Source organism: Accipiter gentilis, chromosome 20, assembly GCF_929443795.1.
Source record: "Accipiter gentilis chromosome 20, bAccGen1.1, whole genome shotgun sequence".
Taxonomy (NCBI): Eukaryota; Metazoa; Chordata; class Aves; order Accipitriformes; family Accipitridae; genus Astur; species Astur gentilis.
The window spans coordinates 13,522,309-13,548,862 of NC_064899.1; the positions used below are offsets into that span (position 1 = coordinate 13,522,309).

At 39.3% G+C, this 26,554-nt stretch overlaps 1 protein-coding gene across 1 annotated transcript in view; it reads left to right on the forward strand.

The window, feature by feature from the left end:
* The window catches only part of GMDS (GDP-mannose 4,6-dehydratase), a 428,755-nt gene that overhangs the window by 191,407 nt on the left and 210,794 nt on the right, over window positions 1-26,554 (forward strand). The window contains exon 7 of the mRNA XM_049823990.1: window positions 6,400-6,527. Coding sequence (XP_049679947.1) covers window positions 6,400-6,527 — 128 coding nt within the window. The remainder of the gene's footprint in view (window positions 1-6,399; window positions 6,528-26,554) is intronic.

Sequence of the window (26,554 nt, forward strand, 5' to 3'; positions counted from 1 at the left end):
GCATGCTGTCCTCCTGCTGCTGATGCGCCCTACCTCTGCACGCCTTTACCTTTCTGCCTCAGTCTCCTCATTTTTAAAATACAGGTGGTAGTATATTTTCCATTACCCAAGGAATTCCATTGAAAAGTGTGGCAGTGCAAATGGAAAATGGGGCCAAGCAGACTTAGCACATTTTACTTTTGGCATTGGAAAGTTCAAAATGTGTGTCAATGTATTAGAAAAGGAAATAATTCAATTGATGTGCCAATTAATGTCTTTGATACCAATATTTAAAGGAATTAGTACCGCTTCATTTTATTGAAATCGCACATCTTAAAGTAATACCAAATGAGGATCACTTGATAATTTTTATCCTCATGTTATTGGACCATTGCTTTCAATCTGTGATCTGTGGATTTTATTATTATGTGGTGATTTCCCAGGGGGTTGATGAAGAATAACTTTTAGAAACAAGCCTATTATCAGTAGCTTTATCTTTCCTGTTTAGAGATCTCACATGTCCATTGGAAAATAGTTGGGGGCGTGTAAACCGAAAATATTTGAAAAACATTGCAAATGTATGAAAAATCTGAGAAACCCACTATCATAAGGTACTATTACAATTTTAAAGGATAGAGAAAGAGATTGGAAATATTATGATGAAGCAAAATATTTCCAGCTAGGCTATACAGGATTAAAATGTAAGGATTAAAGCACTATATCTCATGTTTCAGGAAATAAAATGATTTATTGCTCAGGTCAGGAAGATGTTTCCCATGCAGTGCATGACTTTACAATGAGTTGCTTATGAATCATATGACCCTTATTTCATATATATTTCATTTTACAAAACTCTGATTGTGGGCTTTCTGGCAAGCTCATCCAAATGTAGCTGTACTTGCTGTGTAAAATTTGCAGGATATTATGAAGAGCTGGGAAGGAAAAAAAAAAAAAAAACCACCCAAAACTTTTAACAGTGATTTTTGCTTTGTTTCCAAACAGTGATGTTTCCACTTTGTATAATTGTTGTTGTGAGAAGAATAATTTGTTATTTTAAATTGAGAGTGGATTCACAATTAAAATGCATGTGTGTTTAATATACACTAAGTAGCTGCTATACTAGTTTTACCAAAATGCAGTACTGTATCATTTGTTTTGATCAGGGTATGGTTGAAAATTCCATTCAAATCCAAAATATGGAAGGTTAATTTAAAGATCTGTAACTTGATTTTTCATCTGGTATACATTGACATAACTCTATTGACTTCAGAATAATTGTTATTGATTTTCATCAGTATAAGCTAAAGGAAGCTCCAGACTTCTTCCCTTAGAAAAACTGGATGTTGCTTTGTTTTTTAATTTCAGCTTGTTACAAAAGTGGAAAATCTTCTCACAGATTGGAAATTATGAGCAATGTGGATTTTCAGGCAATCAAAACATTTTAATGATCTCATTAAATGTATCATTTACAATACATATATGTTAAAAGAAATATGTTCCTTTGGGTTAGTAGAAGCACTGGGTACATAATGTGTTTGAACATGTTAGGCTTCCACTAGAATCTATGCCAGAATTGTAGAAACTTGGAGGAAAAAAAACCCACCCTTTTTCTTGTGCCAGCATCTTTAGAGACAGAAATCTTTTTATCATATTTTATGCAAAATGAAAAAAAAAAAAAAAAAAAAAAAAGATGTTATGGCAGCTTGATAGACTGCTTGGGCTGCATCTCAGCTGATAGATAAATATTGCTATTAAGTGCTATCAGATTGACTGTTATTCTGTGATATTACTAGGATTAATGATGGATTGTCTTATGCATGAAACAACTAGTGTTATACAGGGATAGCAGTCTTCCTAAGACTGCAATTTTGTCACCTGTTGAGTTTTGTATGTAGCATTGAGAGCTTGGAAAACCAGGGTTCTTGAAGAGAAATAGTTACTGTAACAAAGGCTCTTAAAGCTGCTTCATCCATTTGGCTGCCTTTGGCTTTCCTTTGGCTGCTGGAATCACAGAGTCCAGAGAAAAACACCTACTTCAAACAGCCAGTTTCCTGATGATACACAAGAGGTGAAACCCCAGTGCTGATAAAAGGAATGGGGTATTAATGTAGAGACCCAGATTTTTTTTTCTCGGAGCTTCCAGCTTTGGAACTGTAGGTGAGTCGAGAGCGTGCTTCCTAAAGCAGTAGTTTTAAATACATGTTAACAAGACGTGTGTCCATCTTTCAAAACTGTATCTTTGCCAGATGTAGGCAGTGTCCTTCTTGGAGGGATGAGCTGTGCGACCTGTTTTCCACCCTGAGCCAGGCAGTGCAGCGGGCGACAGGCCTGGGCTGGAGAGCAGAAGCTATTGCATTATACCTTTGCTATTTCTTTTTATTGTAGTATTGTTCCTATACTGGCTTGCTGACAAGTTATATGTTTTACAGATCAGGTCTGCTTGATGAGGAATCCTTGCTTAAAATAGTATCTAGGATAAATCGGGTTTGTAAATCAGACCTTATGGTTCCTATTGGAATGCTAATGATCTCAGAGGGAGGGCTTGGGTTTTGAAAACAAATCTAAGCTAATGCCCAGGGTTCCTGAAAGAGCTGTTAATATAATGAAAATTCATGTTTAAGGCCTCTTTTAAAATATAAAAACTTGTCAGGCACTGCTCAACCAAGGCTGTTTGTAACTGCAGAAATGTGCAGACACACCAAAGCATCCTTTGCAACATCTGGGCACATCTCTGCTGTTCCAGTACAGCAATTCCAGTGCTGTCAGTAGCGACACAAACCAGAGCATACTGTGGCCCATCGTGGTTTGGATGTATTTGCTGCATAGATAACTATGCAAGGCAGTTAGCCCAGCATGCGTGGCCCTACTGAGGGAGCAAGAATGACTCTCCTCTTGGTTACTGTAGGATAGTGAGCTCCCAGAACAGTGCTACCCTCACACATTTTGAAAGTGTTCGGATAAGTCAAAATACATCATCCATTTAATAGAGTTTTGATCACTCCATGTTCATTCGTACTAGGTGTGAGCGAGAGTGAGGTGTGTTTTACAAAATCTCTCTGAACTGAGGAAGTAGTACAAAGCCAGGAGACAAATGTGGGACTTGGACATCTCTCTTCCCCACCAATGTGAGCTAGTTTGTGTTGCTACCACCAACATGTTTCCACATGAATTAGTAATGTTAGTAGCATAATAAAGTAGGCCTTATTCAGCTGTGATAGCTGGTGGCATTTTAGCTGCTGCAACATCCTGATCCGATGAAAATCGACATAGAGGGTGAAGTGGTTAACACACCAGCAGCTCTATTGACACTCTTGTTGGCACTAACTGGCCATTCCATAGAGGAAAGTGCTCTTGTAGGTTCAACATCAGCAAGTCCTCGATACCTCCTGAGGAAGAAGGAAGCTAACCACCTCTGTGTCTCAAAAGGTACTTTGTATTCAGTTATATAAAGATATCTGTAGCACTCCACACAGACCTTTTAGATAGAATCACTCCTGAGGAAAGAGACATTACGTCTGCCAAGTTTCAGGCCAAAGCAAGATTTTATAGCCTGATTGCAAACCCCTAGGACAGGGCTTTTTAATGGAAATGCTGACATAGCCTTAACTATTTTGTATGACTCCAGTGGGCATCAGCTTAAATTCTTGTTATGATGTGCATTTAATGGCATGGGATCAAACATATAGTGTAATGGGATATTTTAAGATACTGTTTGAAGAGAATCAGTATTTAAACATTGTATATGAACCATATCATTTAAATGCTTCTGAAATGCGCCATTCAGTCCTTGGTTGCATGAAAAAAAATTCTACTCGCATTTCTCAGAATGAACAGCAGCATAGTTTTCTTCCGCAACTTTAATGCTGAGGTACTTCCATGAAAAGGGTTGGTATTATTTTGTTGAACCCTTACTGGAATATTTCTGGAAAATAAAGGTTTTAGTTTTTCACTGTGGTGCTCTTTAATTCTTCATTTCAGCCTTTTGAGGTATATTCTGATTTTTGCTTGGAGATCTTTGAAGAGCATTTCTCTCCAGTTATCAGTGACTCTGCAAGAAGACAGCAGTTACTAGTATTTGCTGTGTTGTGCTAGATGAAGCTGCTTTTTCTTGTGCAGTATCTTTCATATATTTCAAGTTAAGTTGATAGCATATGTCCAATCTCTCACACGCACAACCTAATATGCTTTTTTGTGTGTGTGCTGAGGAAGTGGTTGCTCCAAAATGAAAGCTGACATTCATTAGTCATGCAAGCTGACAGTAAAACTTGCTTTAATGTAGATGATGAGTAGAACTCTCACTGCTTTTACTGCAAATGGGAATGTAGCGTTGAAAGCGTCCACTTTTGCTTATTACTCAGTTGGAGTCTGGAACATAAAGCCGTATACTTTATCCTAAAAAAAAAAAATGCTTCTCCCTCAACTGTTATTTACTGAATAATAATGCTAACTGAAAGTGCAGAAGGTTAGGAAGTTTCAGAGCAAATCCTAATAAGTTTGTGTAATAATTTGAGACTGTTTTTTAATTACTTAGTAATAATCTGTGTGAAGATCTCAAAGCACTTTGATAACGTAAAAAATGGAAACAGTCTTTGGAGAAGTGCCAGTCTGACTAAGCCAAAGAGACTCTGTCACTGGTTTCTGTTAAGCCAGAACTGCACTCCCACTGCAAGCCCGTCCAGCCAGGAACAGGGGAACCACAGTACTTTGCTTTCAGAAATGGCAATAGCAGAGTCACTGTGTCGGTCCTGTGGTTTGCACTGGTTTATCTTTGGGATAATCATATTTCTCCTGGTGAGTATGCAGGGTGCAGTCTGGAAGAAGGGCTTGGGCTTTCATCCTGCAGTTGACTCATTTGTCCAATTTTTGAGGAACATTGCTATAGAAAAAACTCTCCAGTATATTTTATTTCTGAAATTTTGCAAGTCACACTATATTGTAAGCTTCCTTTATACATGAACAGTTTTTCAGGGTACATGGAAATTACATGATTTTCATCCTTTAAAAAACAAGCATAAACTAATGATATATTCTAAATGGCTAATAACTGGAGTTCCAATTAGTTCAGCAGTTGACAAAAAATTAAAATTCTATCTTATTCCTGTGGTAAGATCTGAATTATTTAAATGCTTCGTTCCACATGGTTCTTACAGGTGAGCTTTTTTTTTTTTTTTTTTTTTTTTTTTTTTACTTTTAACAGAGTCAAATGACACAAAAAGGTACTGTAGTGCTCTTGACTTTACAGGAAAAATTAGTAGTCTGAAAAATTACTTCAATATTATTTAATAATTTTGCAGCAGCCTATCATTTGTTTGACAAGAAACAGAAAATATTGAGATGCATATCTCAAGAGCAGAGTTCCATAATGAAAAAAACTACATATATGCATTGAATGTACCATCTGCACTACTTAGGACTTTTGAAATTTGCTAAGAGCATTTTACAAGTGCAGTAATTTTCACCAACTTTCCTGCTTTCCATCAGCATGAGGTATCATCTGTCACCACTCAATCTTTTTTTTTTTTTTTTTTTTTTTGCCATTAAAAAAAGGCATGTAATTTTAATTTTTTGGCCCATTAGTGTGCAAATGCCATTGGGCTTGTTTAGCCTGAACTCGTGGTCTAAATTCAAATCCCTCTGCTTTTGAGGAGACTATCAACCGCATTTTAGAAACACAGCTGTCATAATCTAAAAATCAAGATATGAAAATGACTAGAAACAAATATTATTTAAAGCAACTCTACAGGGAGCAGAAATGGGTACACAAATTTTTGAAAGCAATACAGTGAACAAAATATCGAAGTATGATAAAATACTGAACAGCCTTCAACAGATAAAGTTGAAATCACAATTTCATGTTCTCACTGAACCTGGGGGACAAAGAATCCCAAATAACTAGAAAAGTAGAATGCAGTTAACCAGAACAGTCCTTTGGAGAATATGTAGTATTTGGATAGTCCCTTTTTTTTTTTTTAAAAAAAGAAGAAGAACTAATTTATTTAGATATATGCATTCCTTAAAAAAAATTATAAAAAAGAAAAAAGAAATGGCAACAAAAAACTTGAGGGTGGTCTAAGATGTCTCTCTTCTTTATGTAACCTTTTGCATTTTGTGTTTAAGAACTGACATTCCAAATGATTTTCTTTGGCTTTATGCCTGGACTGAATACTGAGGCAGCAAATTAGGAATGCTTAAGAAGTCCCACAAAGAAAGATCTTTGCTGTGAAAGTGCAGCTAATGTGACACTCGCACTGGAAGCTTCTTAGCCTACTCAAACGATAAAAGATGGCACGGGTCTAGTTGGTGAGAGGGGAGTGAATGAAGACTGAAAGCACCATGTGCGGAGCTATACAAGGTGTTTCTTGTAGCCAGTTATCTGCCACTGTTACTCTGTGCTGATACTACGTTTTATTTCTATTCCAGGGGCTAACTTTGTTACTCGAAAAATTAGCCGATCGGTAGCAAAGATTCACCTCGGACAGCTGGATTGTTTCAGCCTGGGCAATCTGGATGCTAAGAGAGACTGGGGCCATGCCAGGGACTATGTTGAGGTAAGCTGTGGGCCACGTGCCTTTTTCTGAACTGTCTTCATGGTGGGGATAATGCTTATTTCTGTACCTTCAGGCCATGGTCCTTGGAGGGCTATCTCAAGATGTTTTTGCATATTGAGGCCTGTTAACTTTGTCTTGCTCTTGATTTCAGAGTAGGGAATTTAGCAACACAGCAGTCTACCCCAGGCATGACCAGAGCACAAAAATAAATCTTTGGGTTTACATTCCTTGACTAAATTCCTTGGGGGAGGGGGCTGACTATAAAGTGGATCTATTCTAGAGTATTTCTCCTATTGTTTTGACAAATTTTATGGCCAATATTAAGATTGCAGCAAGATGCAGTATGACCTGAAGCCAAAGATCCTGCTGGAGGTTGGTGGCCTTTATTACAATGAGGCAAGAATGGTGTATGTATTAATGATCAAAGGTCTAGCTGGTTATACGTTAGAAAGAAGCATCACAACATAGTTGTGATGGCACGTATTGCAACGCATGTGCCTGCATCTAGTGTTTAAAATGTTTTCATAGTCAGGTTTTGTTTCTAATTTTATTCTATGCATCTACTTAAGCAGACAAACAAACAATACCCCTGTATTGTATTACAAGGAGACATGAATGACCATGTAGGAAATATTGTCTTTTCCCCAGGAGACCTTTGTCCCCATTTTGGTGCTTAAAGATTTCCTGTGGTCATTGGACTATTTCTGTCTTTTAATAATTCCTTGCTGGGAAACCGGATTTGGCTTCACCATTCATTGATGTAGTTTAAAAAGATGATGACTGTTTGTTTTGTTTTTCTATATCACAAAGTAAGAAATATTTCAGTAGGAAGAAGTCTGATTTGGGATTTTTATTGTAAACTGGGATTTAAAAGGTGAAATAAAAGCTGAGCTCTCAAATCTTGTTTACAGTCAAAAAGAAACAGCAAGAAAAAAAAGTTGTAATACCACAATATAAACTTTTGTTCTGGTTGATATTAAAAAAAGTAAACATCCATATTGCCTTGGCATCCAAAGGGTTACATCAAGCAAGCAAAGAAGGTGATTTTTGGCAGCCAGATATAAAGAAAGTTGGCTTTTAGTTTTGCATTGCATTTGCATGTAAGGTGGTAAGGGCACTATGAATGTCATGACTATGCCTCCATGAGTATTGTTTTATATTTGTGGCTACAACAGTAGTTGAAGAAGTTAATCCAGAAGTTGAAGAAGTTAAACCATCTCAATCATCTTTTTAATGGATAAAACTATAGTTAAGAATGTTCATAAGGTCAGTTACCAAGTCTCAACTGGAAGGAAGTAAAAGATAAACCAAATAAAATGATCAGTTGCATGAGCATAATTTGCTGACAGGCATTGGATATTCCATAAATACTTTGGCTATTTTATTCCAAAATAACTTGCACCAGATCATAAATCATGGGATGAATTCTGACGTCTTCTTCCACAAGGGAAATCCAGAATAACCCTCTTGTGCCTAGTGGGTCAGACACTTGTCCTGTGTTCAAAAGGAGGAAAAAAAAAAAAAAAAAAAAAAAAAAAAAAAAAAAAAAATGAAATGAGAACAAGTCTATCCAGAAGAATGACTAGCTTTCAAGGCCTTTGGCCTCCAGAAGGAATATAGTTGTCCGAGGTCTACAGCATGAACACGTTTGTTGTGTAAGTAGCATTCCAGACCTTTCAGCTACACATTTTGGGCCTGTCCCAAGATCTTCTGGAAAGAATTCCTCACTAAAATATAGTTCATCTTGAGTATTTCTTTTCCCGGAGAGGTATCCCTTTGGATAATGGGAGAGTTATTATCAATTCTCTAATTCCCTGAATATTGTGGAAATGTGGTTACAGGCAGTATTCTAATGGCTAAAAAAGAGAGTAACTTTAAACTGGAAGTAAACAATTATTTGAGGCTTTAATGGACTGGAAAGTAGGGTTTAGAGATTTAACGTTGTTCAAATAAATACATAGTATGTTAGAAAGCATGATCGTATTTACAAGCATTTGGGGAGCTTCCTTAAGCATATGGCTGAACACATAGGGATATATCTTATCCTCTCCATATGTACTTTTAAATCCCATTGATATTAATACAAGTAACACATGTGCATATAGACTAGACCATGTACTGTGTTTTCTTTCTCCTTATTTCCTTATTAGGGATAATAATAAAACCATAAATACGTTCCTTTTTGTTGTTTTATAAAACATTATGGGTCAGTTCCTGAACTCATGAAAGTTGATGACCAAACTCCCATTGACTTTGTGGAGAGATTGTATCCTGTATGAATTGGAGTGGAGAACGTCTGGCAGTTCCAAAGCAGAAGTCAGGACTCTTGAGCTTTGATCACATGCATTCATCTGACTGCCACTGTGATTTTGGGCAAATGCTTCTGCATACTGTAAAGCATGGAAGCGCATGCCTGCACTGAAGCATGTAGATGCCCACCAGGGGAAGGGCTGCCAGCATGCTCGGTGCTAGCTGTAGGTTGAGGTCAGCTTTTGTAGCAGATGATTCAGAAGTTTGATGCTTAGACATAGGTTCATGTCAGGGGAGAAGAGTTGGAATGTGTGTTTGATTAGGTTTTTGAGTTGGGGCCTGAACTGCCACCTGCAGGAACTGAAAATCAGGTACAGCAGCATTGTGCTTGTGAATGAAAAATGGGAAGTCTCACTCACTAGAAAGAAAGGCTTCCATTCAGTGTTTGAAGAGAACAAAATAGAAGTAGCCATTGAAAATTTGGGGGGGGGGGGGGGGAAGTATTAGTTTTATCCTAAAATTATATTAATAACTCTTAACATTTTTGCAGAAATTGCTGCTGCCTCTTCCTCCCCCTTTCTCCGTTTTTACTATACTGTGATCCAGCACAAGTCTCATGGGATGGTGTTAGAGATGATGGTCAATGACACTGAGTTGGAAGAGAAAGAACAATATATCAGTGCTGTTGATATATGAATATTCTCTGTGCTAATTTGTTTTGTGAGGTTAACTTGTACCTTTTATTTGTTGTAGAAAGTTCTAGTAAACCATCTGCTAGGTATTTTCAAATATTGGTACAATACCAAGACTGAACAGTCTGACTCATTTCTATGCCATTTATAAAACACAAGGCATCATACAAATTCCCTCAGACACTCACCCAAGAGCGAATTTATTTATTCAAATAAATATAAATTCTCAGAAACATTTAACTCGGACCATTAAAAAAATGTCCATCAATCCGTCACTAGTTGGTTGTGCTTTTTAATTTCCTACATGCTAAACACTGTAAATGAAGTTGTGAAGTTATAGCTGCAACTGAAACCTTAAAATGTTGTTGTTCAGGTTGTACTAGACACATTTATTTGTAAAGACGTAAAGGGAAAGCCAACAAATAGAACATAGTCATGTTGGAAAGAGGCTCTGTGAAAAAGAGCAAGTTCATATTAGAGTTGAACAGCTGAAGCTTTTTCTTCCTTTCCTTCAATTTCCTCTTTATCACCTGCTGATGCTCAGGTTGCCTTCTGCAATTGCAGTACTCACACCTTAGTGTTCTGCAGAGAGTAGAAATACTGCACTGATGAATGCTGTGGAAAAGCCTGTCAATGTATATCTTACAAAAGTAAAAAACCAAGTCAAAGGTAACAGTTTAAATAGTCTTTAAGTATTTGTAGAGATCAGAAAGATTTTCTTTTGTCTTCAGTAGAAATCCACCAGTATTTCAAGCAATAATTACGGAGGACTCATAATTGGGTCATAATTGGCTCCAATTCAATTAATTACAGGTCTAATCAAATGCTTAAAATTATGCATGTGCCCAAAATCATGGTGAAATCAGGGACCATTTGATATTCTAAATGCATGGCAATTAGCTTCCATTATATTTAAATAACGTAAAAAAAAAAAAAAAAAACAAACAAACAAAAAAAAACCCACAAAAAAACCCAAAGAAAGAAAAATGAACAGTTTATAAATAAGTAATATAGTGAGCATAAGGACCAAGCACATAAGAAACTATTTAAAGAGAGACTTTCCTTCTTGCTTTTCTTTTTAATTTAATTGGAACTGGTGCTCATTCATACTTTGCTTTGTGATTCAAATACACAAGAAAACGCACTTTTTTATTGTCTTAAACCATTTGGTGCATGTTGAAATTGAGATAGTAAAATCTAATCTACAGTGATGCCTTCTGCATTTAAATCTCCAGTCAGCATCACCTGGTCTTTTATTCATGATTCTTCTATTCACCCTTCCAATAGGTAGAGACTGACTCTTGGAGACAGCTGCTACCATTTCTGTTGTGGGAAATCCCTTCTTGTCCATTCGTGTGTGCATTTAAATATAAAAACTCTTGCCAGACAGAATAATTTAAAAGTTTACTTTACTCTTGTGCATAAGAAAAGGATTCAGCCAGCAAGACTGTTGGCCAAGGCATTTCTAGTTCTGTTTTGTTGTTTTGTTGTAGTGTTAAGGATGTGTTGTCTTTTGAGATATGTTTTACCTTAGTCTGATGAGGCTTTGAGTTTTTTCTGACACATCCTTTCATCAACCCCGCAGAATACTTGCTTGTGAGAGTTTTGATTTGTTGAGGATTGTTGGTTATAAAATGAAAGTCAGTTATATCTGTCTGTGTAACTGCCAATACCTCACATAGGTATGAGATTGGCCCATGAACTTAAAAGACCTGCTTTTAAATTAGGATTACCCTTTTGTTATGGACTGAAGTGAAAAATGTTTTTCCCTTTTTACTGCTTAGTTTTTATGCTCAAAGTTAATTACTTCTAATAAAAGTTAGGTAATAATTTTAAACCCTCAATACTGGACTTCTTCGAGTATGAGGGTAAAGATTTTTGAGGCATCCAAGTACTCAAGTGTGTTTTGTGTATTTCCAAATGAGAACTTTTTCTTTCCATCAACTTGCTTGAGCTGGGATAATTAATGGCTCTACTAAGCCAAATTGATCTTAAAATTATATCCAGTCTGCTCTGATTGATGTGATGATCCACTGAACTGATTATCTTACTGCTGCCATCGAGGTGAAGTAATTGTGAGAGCAGCAGGGCTTGTATGAACCTTTAGGAGAAAAGTTTGATAGACTGTGCTCCTGTGGAACAACTACTGAACATTCATAAAACTCTTGACAGGTGCTTGCTGAAGCAATGTTTTCTAGAAGCATGTGTATCAGAGACAATGACTATTCCACCTTGCTTCTTTTCTAATAGTTTAAAAATCTGTTTTCCTTTTTATAAGATGTAGAACTAAGCCTCATGCTGAAATGCTTTTTGAGAAAGCAACATCTTCCCAAATGAAGTATGCCAAAGGCAGATTATTCTTTGTTTTCCTCATGTAAATACCTTGGACATGCGGAGGTATGTTGTGTTCATTATAAAGGAAGTCACATTTGACTATGATAGTATGTTCAATCATCCATGCAAATAATGGTCCAGTTCTCAGGATATAGTACAGCCAATGTAAGCGGCCACAGCACAGATAGCTGGTCTTAAATGAAAGATGCCAAATCGCTTTGTGAAGTTTACCCAGCACTGACCCAAGGGCAAGGGTGTTTGCAATAAAGCCACTTCTTCGTGACACAATGAGAGTGCTGGCACAGCAGGTACAAGAAGTAGTAAAGAAGATTGTCTTCCCTCTGGCTGAGTCTATAGGGAAAAGACTTAGATAGGTGGATGGCCAGGGTCAATTCATGATGCCATTGTTTTACTAAATTATTTGCACATGTTGCACCTCCATGGAAATGTTCCAACCCTACAAAAGAGTTGAAGTCTTGATATGAGGTGGTAGATGGCATCACTGGCCACAAAACAGACGTGTCCCCAGCATCTCTCTCATGCAGAATCAAAATAGGATCTCGTGAGACTGCATTGTCATTTCTTTTTCTTTATTGCTGTCCAGATAGGCTCCATCAGGCTCCCGGGGCTCAGTAAGGCAGCTGTGGTACCGCTTGACTTCTGGCTTCAGAAACTACTCTTTTAACTCTCTGATTTTAGTTAAGAACTTGGGCGTCAGACTTTGAACATTTTCTGCAAGGCTATTTCTGAGCCAGTACCAAAATGAACTGTCACAAACGATAAGCATAACAGTGAAGCTCTCCTCAGTGTACATTTCTTCTCCATTGTCCCATGCAAGCAGAAAAAAGTTGATATTTAAATAATGATGTTTTCTTTCAGTTAGAGCATGATTTGATGCCAGCAAAAGGTAGGCATAATTCTCAAACTTCTTTCAGATTTTGAAAATATGGGCAAACCTTCCTTTATGAATAGAGAACATATTTTAGAACAACTGTGATAGTAAAAGTTTTCCTTTTTAATGCTAAATAAAAGCTTACATTTTGGTAAATAAGGCTGCACAATAAAAAAAGCTTATAATGTGTTTCTTTCAGAGCATGTAGTTCAGATTAGGCTTCTTGACTATTAGAAATAGTTGCAATTCCCAGCAGAATAACACACTATCATCTTAATTTTACTCACGTAGATGATGTCTGCATTAAAGAAAAACAAAACAAAATTAAGTCTTTCATTGTTTTTGAAATGCTGAAGTCTGTAAATAATGTGCTTCTAAATAACTGCAGCATAAGTGAGAAAATTCAAATATGGGTGATTTTGTGGAAATTATTTTCGATTTCATGTATACTAAGAGGTGCATGTGTGTGCTGTTTTCTCTTTAAGTTTGGTATGATTGCTAATAAGAGATTGAACAAGAAAGTAGTTTATTACAGTAGACATGAGTGGTGCCCATATTTAAAACATAAAAATGAGGAAAGGAAAGGGTTTTAATTACAATATGTAGGTGTTCTGTCTAATGCACATCATATGGTATTGATTTCCAGCAGCAGTACCTACTGTAAGTGTTGCTGTTAGACCTTTTCCTTTCAGAAAACTATCCTGATCTATTTCAGAACTACAGCACCATTTCCCCCTTTTTATTTTCCTGCAGCCATTTTTTATGTGAGAGAAATATAATTGTAAAAAGATTTTTTCTTATTTACATAAATTTTCCTTTAGCTTACTTTTTCACCACTTCTGCGTTTGACCTATTAGTGTTTTTAGGCTTTACAAAGCCAAAAAAGTGCTTTCCTCAGCAAAACCATCTGGTTTAGTTTCCTGTGCCTCAACAATGATATGTGTATTATTATCAAGGCCACCCCCGTGGTTTTCTAAGTCGTCTTGTTACAGCGGTGGTCTTACAATTCAATTGGAGTGATGGAAAGGTTAGACTAAGGCTTCTTTCAAGTATTAGGTTTCCAGATTGATAAATTATGTATTGTTGTCATATTTCTGAGACTGACTTATTGTGCCATTGTAGCCTGAATGTAGTTTCTCTTCAAATAACACAACTACAAGAGTCCTCCTGGCAAGTTCTGCTTTTGTAGCATGTTCTTCTTGTAGAATACCAAATTAAGGCACTTTCTAGAAGTAACTTAAAAGAGTGCTCTGTTCCCGTTATTTTAGTTTTCTGCTCTGTCTGGCGATGTGTGGAAAAACAAGTAAAGTTATGACAGGGTCCATGTTTAGGAGCTATGCTTATACTTGTGATAGGATCAGAAGTAAACATACGGGTGCCAGCAGGGAGACTATATAATGCAGTATATATACCATCATTGCAGTCTCCGTCAGTGCATGCTGCAGGACAATGTTTACTCATTAGCAGGTGGCGATATAACAGAAGGGTGAAAGCAAACCAGACTTTTTTTAAAAAGGTCTGTTTCAGCTTCCAGTCAGTCTTGCGGTGGTTTTAACTTTGGGCAACTGCAGATGAGACTGTGGGAAAGAGATGAATCTCACGGGGGAGACGGGATTGCCTGGACCCAGGGAGTGAGTACACCAGCCAGCCTGCTCGAGGCTGCAGCTGCGCCTGGAGGGAAACCACTGCCCCGTCACGGGGTGGAGCGTGTTCACCAGAAAGTGAGTCTTCGCAAAATTTAACAGCAAAGGTCTCACAAGTCCCTCTTGAGTCTATGTAAACTGTCATTTTTTTAATTTTTTTTTTTTCCATTTTAGTCCACACAAAGTTTATGAATTGGGCAAGTTCGGGGCAAATTTGATGGAAACATTCTCATAAACATTCTCTAGCCCTCAGCATACAAAATTTCAAGTACTTACTGTACGACAAGGCAACCCTGAGTTCATGGAAAAAAACCTATTGAGGTTTATGGGGGAGTTAATACAAATGAAAAGTATTCTTTAATCAGCTGAATCACTTCGATTGACATTTTTCCTTCTTTTTGCTCTTTTTCCTATCATGGGAGGAGGGGGAGAGAACCACAAAACAACCAGGTGTGTCTACCTTTGAACTCAGAATTTTTTTATTCAGTCAGATGGTATTTGGCAACATTTTAAAGAACAGGAAGCAGCATCTTTTATTGGTAAATATTAGGCAACATTAATAACAGGTACTGCTACCAGCCCCACCTGTAATAACCCAGATAGTTTCTCTTTATTAACTAATCTATGATTTACAGATTTATTTGAATCTTAGATTAATGCACCACATTCTGAGAAAGCTGTAGAGCATAGTTGGTTTTAATTTTAATAAGGGAAAAAAAATCCCTTAAAACAGATCATTAAAATTTAATGAGGGCATTTTTAAAACCCCATAATGGTTCAATTTACACTGGAAGTCAAAAATAGTTAATGGTGTTGTTATGTCTGTGCGGTAACATCCTCACTATACAGTAATTGTTTTCATTTGAAATGAAGCCAGTAAAACATCATGGGCAGTGCATTCCCAGAACCAAAGTTTTTAGCCCTCCAACAATTTCAGGTCATTCCAGTGAAAGAAGAAATATTTCAGAGGATAAATTAAAATGTCAGGGCTCACTTTTATTGTACTCTAGCTGTTAATATTCTGTGCATTATTAAGACGACTGGTTATCAGCAGAGTGACTGTTCTTTCCTGATCTGGGTACGGAAAAAAAATACAATTTTTTTGTTAGTTTGAGTGGGAAACATTCCCCAAACCCACAGGGTGCACTTAATATGCCACTTTTAGTTTTAGCAGAAATACTTGAATTTTAGCTGTAGGTGTTTTTGGATGAAGCCTTGACCTAACAACCAACATTAATGGTCCAAAGATAGAGCAGCTGAACTTTCCAGTTGGCCTTCTTTGGCCGACATTAAGCTTCCCCTGGGGACGGTTGACTTGGTTACCAGGTTAAGTATGTGAAGAAAGCTTATTGCTGTCATGTGCTTGACTCCTCTCTCTCTTCCTCTCAAAATCCCTGCGATTTCTGCAGCAAGAGCAATTGTTTGTTTCCTCAGGAGTATGAGGAGTGTTATTTGCAGGGTAGGTGAGTGACGCTGGCGTTTTCTTATCCCCTGTCCCCAGTCAGCTCAGCTGCGTGGCTGGGCTGGATTTGCCTGCAGCCACGGAAGCGGAGGATGAAGTAAACAGTGGATCCCTGACATTGTCCCATGCCTGCTGCTTACACGAGGGCTGTGCAAAACAGCCGGCAGTTCCCTCAAACCCTCCCAGTGCTTTCTCCTCTGTGCAGCTCAAGGCCGACTGGTGCAGGGGAGCCCAGCAGCTGTCCTTCTCCACATGACCTGCTGATGCACAGGGCAACTCCTGGTGCTAACAACCTTGGGGGCCATTTCATTGCTTCTAGTGAAATAGGGGGTTTGGTGGTGTTTCTTAAGCGAGTAGGCCAATGTATCTGCTTTCTACATTTTCTGTTGTGCAGTGGGATTAAAGGATCTCTGGCATTGGATTTGAGGAAGCAAAATTAGGAGATCCCTAACTATTCATATAAAATATTGTCTATCTGCAAGGACAAATTATTAGGGTTTTTTTTCTAGAGTTGAATGCAGTCTAGGCACATTTTGCCTAGCCTAGTGTCTCTAGTTCAATAGCATTAGAAAATCGGGGCAAACTCAACCATCTGAAACCTCAAAAAACCGTGACCTCCAGCTAGGAGCCCCCACTGTGAGCTGTTGCCTGAACTGCTGGGTCCATAGGAGTGTTGGGTGTTGAGCTGACTTCTTATTGCACCGATGTTACTTACATTCATGTTGTTTTTCTATTACAAGAACAGGCACCATTAAGAAATATGTTTACTCTCTAACTTTACCCTTAATAACAAGCTTTGTACTTCTTAGAAGCTGATATTTCTAGTGCAAATTGTGTGTTATTATTTCTTGATCTGCAAATGGGTTTGATTTTTTTTTTTTTTTAATGTTGAAAGAGATTTTCTTTCTTCCAAATGCACTTTACAGATTTCTTTAAGGAGCAGTAAATTGCATTAGTAGAGCATTAACTCCTACTTCTGCCTTAACCTCTATCAAGTGAGATGTTGCCCTACACAGTTACAGTTTATCAAGGCAACCCTAATGCTATAATACCAGGCACACATGTTGCTTTTGACATAATGAAAAGTTGGTACAAATCATACAATCTTGCTGCACTGTGCCTTATTTTACAAGAAAGAGTAATGCTTTGTGTTGCTAATGCATTAATTTTTCCTTATGCAATACAGGGATTTTTCGCCCCTCACCATTAATTTATTATGCTGCATTTATTTCCAGACAAACCCTACTTTTCCATATCTGGTGGGAATTTCTCTCTTCCTCTGAGGTGTTTTAAATTCAGCAAGCATCAGGTTTTTAATATATCATATTCATTTTAAAGGGGAAATAATTGACAAGGGAAAAATATATTAAGCATACCCTTTTCATTTTATTGCCAGTATTATTACTGATAACCGAGGTAGATATATATTAAAAATACTGCCGGTTTAAAACTGTTCATCTCCCAGATTACAAGCGGATCTCGGGTTATTGGAAAGGTGTCAGGAGGCATGAGTTAGGATGGTCTGTAGGCTAGGTGACAGACCAAGACACGATAGATCTGTCTCCCGACAAGGGAAAGCCCAAGAGGCGTTTGGCTGCTGCTGGGCACTGTGCCTCTTACCACCATAATCTCCTGGCTGCTGGCAGAGTTGCTCTCGAACCCCCGTGCTGAGAGAAGGTTGTATTTTAAGTGCCGTATTCAGGCTGCAGCCGGGGAATCACCCCTGCTCCTATTTGTGCATGTTCCATGTATACGTTTATTTGATGTTTTATTTCAGCCCATAATACCTCATAAACCTTTTCCAGTGACTCCCGTGGCATGCACTGCTGGAATGCGGCTTTCTGCATCGGTAGTACTGTTAGCAGAAATGATACTGGTTTGCAAGGAGGAGCCTGCTGTGGAGCGGGGCCCAGCTGTGCTCTGCTTTCCAGGAATGCCAAGGTGGAGCCCAAAGGAGCTTGCCTTCCAAGGAGCTTTTCTAGGCTAACTACTACCTGGTGCCTCATTTCTAGGAGAATTTTTTTTCTTTTTAAAGTAGTTCAAGAGCAGGTGAGTAACAACTTAGAACTGGTGTTGGTTCGAGGCTTGTGCAAGTTCTTATGGTCTGAGCACACTTAATGTAACACTTCATATAATGTACAGCATTTTAATGGACTCTTACAAAAGGGTGCTAAGAAACCTTTTTAGAAAATACTCGATTTGATCCAGATAGCAATAAAGGGTGAGAGCACATGAGTGAAGTGTGCAAGCCCCAAGAGGGCTGTAGGGCTGTGCGTTCCCTCCCTGCCCTCCTGGCAAGCCTGAGGACTGAGCATGCTGCAAACCAACTGCAGGAATTGGTTTGGAGTGAAATCTTGTTCTAATAATACAATTATTGACTTCGGTGGGACTTGACTTCATCCATTGCGTCTTACATTTATGCATGGGGAGGTGGAGGCTGGCAGAAGAGAAAGAGGCTCTGTGCCTGCACAGTTACTCAGTACACCTGTGATAGGGACAGCCACAATTTGGCTCAAAAAGTGACCTCAGGAGACATTAAAATTCCATTTAATGTGTTACCAATATAAACAGGAAGCGTAATAAAGAGTTTTCACCTGGCCCACTCTGTGCCAGTTTTCAGCCTCAAGTATGACAGAATGATGAAGTTGGTGCACAACTGCCCACTCCTTGTAATTAAGTAAATTAGACTTTCCTCAAAGAAGGTTTTTTGTTGCTGATTTTCATAAGGTCACATCTAAAGAAGGGCAGTGTAAAACCAACAGGCACATGTGTAAAAGTGTAGCTGGCAAAAGAACAAGTTTGAGTAAAAAGTCCACCCAAAACGAAAGTAAATGAATCATCATTGTTACCACATTCATTTTGGAGTGATTACAGAAGATCGTGTTAAATAATAGCAGAAGCATGCACTTTTGACATTTACCTTTAAAATACACTATGTGGTAAATTAAAACAAGCCTCAGTTCCCTTGGTTTAATTTATTCATATGAGGTTTGTAAACAAATTGTGTAATGAAATTGCATGCTAATGATAGGCATTTAGTTGCACTGATTTGTAGCAGTCTGATCATTTAAATACAATGTGTCATAAACATTTCAAGTTAGGGGGAAAAAAATAATAATCCAAATTCTGAAAACACTATCTGAATAGTTGTTTATGTTCTAGAGTTGCTTGTAAAACAGTTGACTTCTAACTAAGCTGATAGTTTTATTAGTAGGATCTAAAAGTGATCCTTTTTGCCTAGATATGGGGTTTCACTGGGATGTTGGTTCATATAAAGTCTCTTTCACTGAAACAGCCTACTAACTTGTCACTGCAAATCCTGGCTGTGTTGGTATTAGAAAGTACTACTGGAGCTTACAGTGTTATTACACTTGGAAGGAAAAATCACACAAACTTTTACATTTCATGAAGGCAGATAAAAGCTAGAAAATAAAACTGCCTGTAAGCAAGAATAAAATGGTGGTGTTCGGGCTTAGGATGAAAGCTAGCATCTGGAATCCCACCCAGAACCAGCTCTGCAGCAGTTAGAAGGAGAACTGTCTGGCAGAGAAAAGCAAATTGATACTCAGGAGGAGCACAGCTAATGGTGATATGCTGCATGCTCCTACGGGGGGACCTGGGTGCAATACAAGATGAGGATTAAGACCCTAGTCGATAGGGGAATGCTGTCTTCTCATCACCTGCTCTTGGGCCAAAGCGAGCCACCAGCTGCCACTGTGCTTGATTCTGCCTGTGAAAGGAGCCTGCAATTCTCCAACTTGAGTGGGGTACAAAACAAAAACATGCATAGAAAATAGCAAACGTTTCCATTAGGTATTGACGATTTGTTTTCTTACAGAGTGAAGAGGGAAGGGTGTGTGCAGTAGAACAGTTTGACTTGAGAGTTGTCCTTAACACTAATTTGAGTTCTACTCCTGAAACTAAGAGAGGCTGGCTCCATAGAATCCCATTTACTGGCATATGAATGTTCTGCATTTCTGCAGAATTAGTAATTTTGTATTGGCCACAGAGAGCTAGCTCAGCCTGCTCACCCAGCTAGGGAACAAGACAGCAAACACAGGTTCCCTGTGTAGGCTACCAGCACAAATAGGCCTACCAGCCTACAACTGCTAAAATAAATGCATGGTTTTTACAGATGATAAAATTAGTCAATGTGACACAGATTAGACTGAGAACACCCATGTAGTTGCTTCTCAGTTAGCAGAAGAGCCAAGTCATCTTAAGCTAGATGGTCATTTGAATCCTACTGCTTACCTGCTTGGTGGCAAAGTGCTCAGCCGGACTGTGGCCTTAGCTTACACAGGCACCTGATCAACCAAATCCAGTAGATCCTTCTTCCAGACTTCACCCTGAAACTTAAAAATTAACACATAGATATCTTTTTATTAATGTCTTCGATCATTTGGTTTTAATGTTTTTAAAGATGACCCATGTAATATTTTCATATCTGATTTGCGTCCTCTTCTGCTTTATAACACTTACAGATGCCTTGGAGCAAGCCTGCATGTGCCTATATGGGTTGCTGGTCCTTCTGTCTTCTGTTACAGCAAATAACAGGAGTGCAAAGATTTGTCTTCCCAAGGCTTTGTGCGGGGACTGTTGAGGTAGTATCTGAGGTGTTACTGAAATTTTAATAGCAGCAGGTGCCAAGACTTTAACAAAAACATCCTTTCTGCTAGAGGTTCACTAGGCACCAAAGCCTGATAGGTGTCAACAAATAAAAACTGCCAGTTGGTTTAGAGTAAAACTTTTTTGCTTTTCTGTTGCTGGAACTTCACTCTTTCTTCTCTTTTGATAGAGCCATAAATCCTCTAGTTCCCATAGTTAGAGGAGGGAAAAAACCAACAATAAAAACTGAACTTCGGTTTGTGAAAAGGAAGTACAAGGGAGGGAGAAATGAGGGTATTTGAATTTTTAACAAAAAACACTTAAAGGAAAACAAAATTACTTGCTTTCATTAGAATTTTCAAGATACTGAGTTTCTTTGCATGTACACACAACAGCAATGAATTGGAAGTAGCCACAGTAGTATTCAGAATAAACTTGCCAAGTCATCTGTCCAACAGAATTTGAATTAGAACAAGAAAAGGGCCTAAGAAAGAGAGTAAGCCTATCCATAGAAACAATAAAGCTTTATACCTTGAGCAGATTGGATTTGTTATTCAGTGGCTCCTATTATTGTGACGTTTGTTGCTTTATTTAGATGAACAGTTTGGCTCTGGTTGCCTTTGTTCTCACTGTCCAGAAGACTTGGCACATCGCACGCTGTGCATGGTATGGTTAGAGAGGCAGACCTGCAAAGGGACATCCACCCAAGGCGAGTTGGCAAACAGCAGAACATCCTTTTCTTTGAAAGCCACTCATCAGGAAAGCATTGGTCCTGCCTCTCTGTATTTAGCTGAATGCAGATGAGAGGCATGATTAAGACTAATGAGTGACCAGGGATTTATTGTTTACTTAGAGATAAGGCACGGGCTTCCTTCGTTGGCACTTTCTGCCAAATAGTTTGATCCTAGTTCACTAAGCCTTTTATTATTTGTTGTTGCTTTTTTTTTTTGGTAGTAGTGGTTGTTGTTTCTTTAAGTGATTTCTTTCACCAAAATCTTTTCATCACTTGGGCTTTTTCTATTTTATTTTTATTGCAAATTGTCTGAGCTGTTTGTCATTTGGGCCACAGTACTCTGGAGGTCCTTTACGTGCATCACATGTTCTGCATCCAACAGTGCTTTTTCTGTTCAGTGCTTGCCCTCCTCCCCAAAGCCGAAATAAATCAAAGTAGGTTGAGACTCAGTCGTAATAAATCAAGACCTGTCCAAAACTGGAGCCTGCCCAGTCAAAATGTCATAGCTTGGCTTTCACTGAGGATTAATTAAAGGCCTGATATAAAGCCCAGATGTGCTTCAGGAGAGTAGCAAACTGCCTGGTGGTGGCTATACTAAAACCCAAGTCTCCCCATGAATCTGCCCACCCAAGAACATGGAGGAGGATAAGGCTAAGGAAAAGGGAAGAAGGGAGGGGAGGGGAGGAAAGAAGTAAACTGAATTAAGCATGATTTTATAGCATCTGTGCTGGCGGAAAACAAGACGAGCTCTATGCTAGAGCACCTCTGAAAAAATACAAAGCATGCGTGTGTATATTTCTAGCAGAGGCAGAGAACATAATTGTTAAAATGTTCAACATTAATCGGGAGTGGGATAAAACTAACACAGTAAGTGAACTTTTGCACTTTTTATGGTCAAAAAATATATATATGTGGCATGCTCAGTGACTGAGTTTGCTCGGTGCCTGTTTTACATTAAATTCCTGAAAGTCATCTTGACTAAAATAGTTTAGCTGAAGATTCCTGAGGCTCTGATAGGGACAGATATGGAAATGCGCATGTATCTAAATTCAGTACATTTGAATATAAATATGTAAAATACACTTAAATTGCATGCTGCTTGCCTTACGTCTGTTGTAAAACTCCAACTTCAGTTGCAGAGATGCAGTTTAATTGAACAGTGTACATGGAGTGACCCCTTTTAAAAAAAGTGACGGGCACAGAAAAACTGTTGCAGCTCAGTTGTGGGACACAGTATATGGCTACGGTCCCTCTCTTTTGCAGACATAGAAATACAATTTCTTGGGGGGGGAATAAAATAATAGTATCTGATTGTTTACACTGAAATTACATAATTTGCCTGAATAAGATTAACCCGACATTTATTGTCATAATTGGTTTCAGTTTCTCTGCATTTGTTGTGTGCAAGTAATGAGTATGCATACGTGCTCTGATGAGATGCAGTGTTAAAATTTTATAGACCTGGACAAGTGGTTGTGGGATGACAGGAGAGATCTGCTGAGCAGCACAGGGCTACCCTATGCTCTTCAGTCTGGTGTAGTGACAGATGTGTAGTGAGTCACTGCTTCTATAGAAGTCAGTTGTGATGCTCTGGGTATTCCTAGGCATGGGATGTTCCTATGCATATATATGTATAGACTTGTGTATTTATTTACTTGATATATCTTCTTAGAGATGTGGCATCCTTTCTAGTCTCTCCTCTACCTAGAATAAATGAATGCCACCTTGCAAAGTAGGCAGAAAAGAGGGAGACAAGGAGCTGGGCAAGAGGGGTAGATTAAGGTCTTGTTTCTGCAAAATGTGAGCCAAGAGTATAACAATTCTCTGTTAAGGCCCCAAGAAGGTCTGATGAAAGCCAGGGTTGGAGGGAAGTTCAGCAGCAGGCTTCACAGTCCTGCTGCCTCTATGGATTGTCCTTGTTGCACGTGGTAGATGCACATTTGTGCTACCTTGGTAAAGCAGAACTGTGATGAACCCTGGCTGTAACATATGTCAGATGGCTAGCAAGTAACAGATTTTGCTCTTCAGCAGTCCATCCCTCCTGCACAGTGTGGAGAAACCCAGTGGTCCTGGTACCTTTCCTCTGCAGTCATTGTGCCTCAGAGAAACTTGCAATGCTGGTTGTGTACACACACTTCCATAACTTACCAAAGAACAGCTTATGTTAGGTTGCCTCATGCATGGTCTGGTCTATAAAGGAGCCCCCAGCATTATTCTGGCCTTCAAGCTCCCTGCTCATATCTCAGGTCTTTTGGTGCAGCTTCTTTGTTTCCTGCACAGTCTTGATTTTGAGACGCTCTCCATTTTCTTCATCAGATTTCATGTACGCTGTCCTCTCGTACCCTACTTCTCCCAGTAGCAGTTCCTTTTTAATTCTGGTCTCTTCCATGCTTCCAGATGAATGTTGCTTCATGTCTTTGATGTGTTCACCATACCTGTTTTAGATGGCAGACCCTTTATGGATCTTGCTGCTCTTGCTGCTATTATTGCCACTAGTTACAGGTGTTAAAAGATTAAATATGCCAGGACTCTTAACTGCTGGCTTCTCTGATGCCAGGGAGTGCTGAGGAGAAGGTCCCTGTCACATCACAGTGGTTGTTAGTGTCAGGGAGCAGCAGGAGCGGAGCTGCACCATGAGGAGGGCAGGCTGTGCGTTGACGGTGACCCCAGCACAGGCAGTACCTCCCCAATCAGGGCACAGTCCTGCAACATCTGAGCTGGATGGGCAGATCTGGATGGGGGTAACAAGGTCTTATTGACAGTTCCAGCCAAGGTGAGGTGATGAATTGGGTCCAGAGTCCATCCAGAGGGTCCAGTCAAGAGCAACGGAAGGGGCTGGAGAGCATCCAGAAGAACCAGTGAGTGAGCTGCGACAGCAGGGGACAAGACGGGGCCAAGGTATGCCTACAGCACAGCTCAGGCAAGATTTGGGTGTCTGGGCCTGGATTGAAATGGAGCCCCTGGACCCATGGGTAGAGTGAGCCCTGATAGTGTGCAAGAAGGGAGAAGGGGAGATTTCTTGAGCACTTGTGCAGTGAAGGGAAGGAACCACCACCAGCGTACATTTGTTTTAGCTAAACAATAATAAAATGTAACTAGAGGTATAACGGGAAGAGTCTGGAGTTTCATTTTAATTAAAGTAGGGAGTTGACCCAATTAACACCAAATTACAGTGTTTCTGTGCCCCAGAATATTGGGCGGTGGAGAGAAGCCCTGTGCAAGCGTTCCCTCTGGAGACAGGGAGGCAGTGTGCCTTGCAGGGCTGCTTGCCTCTGGGAACAATAGGTGGCTTTCAGGCGGCCAGCCTGGCCCCAGCGCTCCAGCTGCCCTCTCCTCTCCAGGGCTGCTGCAGAGTCACGTTTGGGAATGCATTACTGTGTGGGGGAAAGCCTAGACCAGAGAGCACCAGAGGAGAGAAACTTACTGCTTGCACCGGGAGCTAGGTGTTGTGACACCAGTACTACAGAGCTTTACAAAAGAGAAACACATACAAGAAGCTCTACTGTGGTCTTTCCTTATGGCTATATCGTTTTCAGTCTGTAATTTCCTATAAAGATTTCACCATGGGTTTAAATTTAGCAAAGCCCATCAAAGTCTGGGAACTTCTTAACATTTTTGTTTGTAACAAATTTTAACAAAGTTCGGCCTTTGAGCCAGGATTAGAAAACACTGAGAAGGCTGTGCTAAATTTAAAAATCTGCTTTAGTTTTAAATGCCTTTGCAAGCTGTTACTTCTAAACGTGAACTATGCCTTTGCTCTGTGAGTGTGTAAAGGAAAGGAAAAAAGATTTAAAAGGCTAAGTGGTTAAAATTTGACAATTAGCTACTGTACATACTCAGGACCTTCCCTAGCTTCCCCCTCAAGCCATGTTTTCTTTATCTCCTGGGTGGTCCCTACCATCCCTGTCCGTTCTTCCAAGACCCCCCCCACACACACACTTTTCCCCATCTTTGCCCTCCCTGTAAAGGGGGCCGTCTCATCCCAGTCACCGTCCTTCCAGCTGGGAAGGCTGAGACCCCTTTGGGAGCCAGCCAGTGATGTTCTTTTTGTTTCTGCAAGTATGAAATAGAGAGACGAGTGGTACAGAAGATAAGACGACAGCTTTCTAGTGTGGGAAGTAATGCTGAATCTTGAACCTCCCAAAGCTGGGCCCAGATGAACAGCCAAGGAGTGTGTCCTGGCTGTCAGGGATGCTGGGTGATTGGTCCTTAGCACTTTTGGAAACAAATCTTTCCTTCCTTACTTAGAGAACTGGCTATTCAGCTGATGCAAGTCAGTAGATCCCATTCAAAACAATAGGATTATGCTAATTTATGATGCTTGCATAGCTTTCTAGGCTAAGGTGGACACAGAACCGTTAACCTATAGGTGGACTTTTTTGGGTATCTTTTTTGGATGGTAGAAAGCTTATTAGCCTGGACAGCGTGTCTCTGTGAGACAAGCAGACAAGGAAATTGTGTGTACTATGCAGCAGGTTTGTCTTCATGGTTGGTCTCTGAAAGCAACTGGAGCTTTAGGTCAAGCTGTATCTACTCTAGAGATCTGTTTCACTTAAATCAGCATAATTGTAGCAGTACAGTACTTCGTCGTCCCCTCTTCCCCACAGCTGGGAGGCAGTTAGATCTGTGTAAAGGTACAGTAGCCATTCTTGTCCTGGATATATACAGGCCAAACTTCTTGGGAGATGTGTTATTGGCTTTGGTCTTCCGTTATAGTCACCGAGGAAGTATTTTGCAGTGCTGGAAGCAGAAACAAGTTCTCCTCTTTCTGTCTTCAGGGTCTCAATGACTGTGTCCAGCAGTTCCTGCTGAATTGAGAACCCACGGAAAGGCATTGCCTGAGTTTTCTTGTCATTAAGGATAGTAATAATGTGATTTTTGGAAGGTGTAAGTAATGCCTACAGTATAGAAATTGCTTAGTGTAGTAACTTACATTCATCTTGAAATAACTGTGAGTCTCAGCTCTGTCAGTTCAGTAACAGTTTTTAAAGACTATTTTTTATCTTTGCTTCAGAGCTTTATTTTGTACAACTCGCCAACTCATGAGCATCCTCAACATAGGCATGATGGGACCTTAAATTGAAAATTAACATATAAAAAAATTGTACTTAAAGTGAAAATGTCTCAGAATACTATTTCCCCATTACCTTGCTATAGAGCACAACATTATTGGTGTAAAACACTTGTAACTGTAGTAATTAAGGAATTAATGGCTTACAGGACTTTGGCGTATTGTGATCAGTCAGTCACTTAGCCTATGATGTCTCTGAACTTTTCACTATGTAGGATATTATACTGTATTCGCTTAATGCAATTATGGAATAATCCTTGGTCCAGCTTCCTGGAACAGTACAAACAGCCTTTTCTTCTCTCCATGTGTTCCTGGTTTATAGCCTAACTTGGAAGGGAGCTG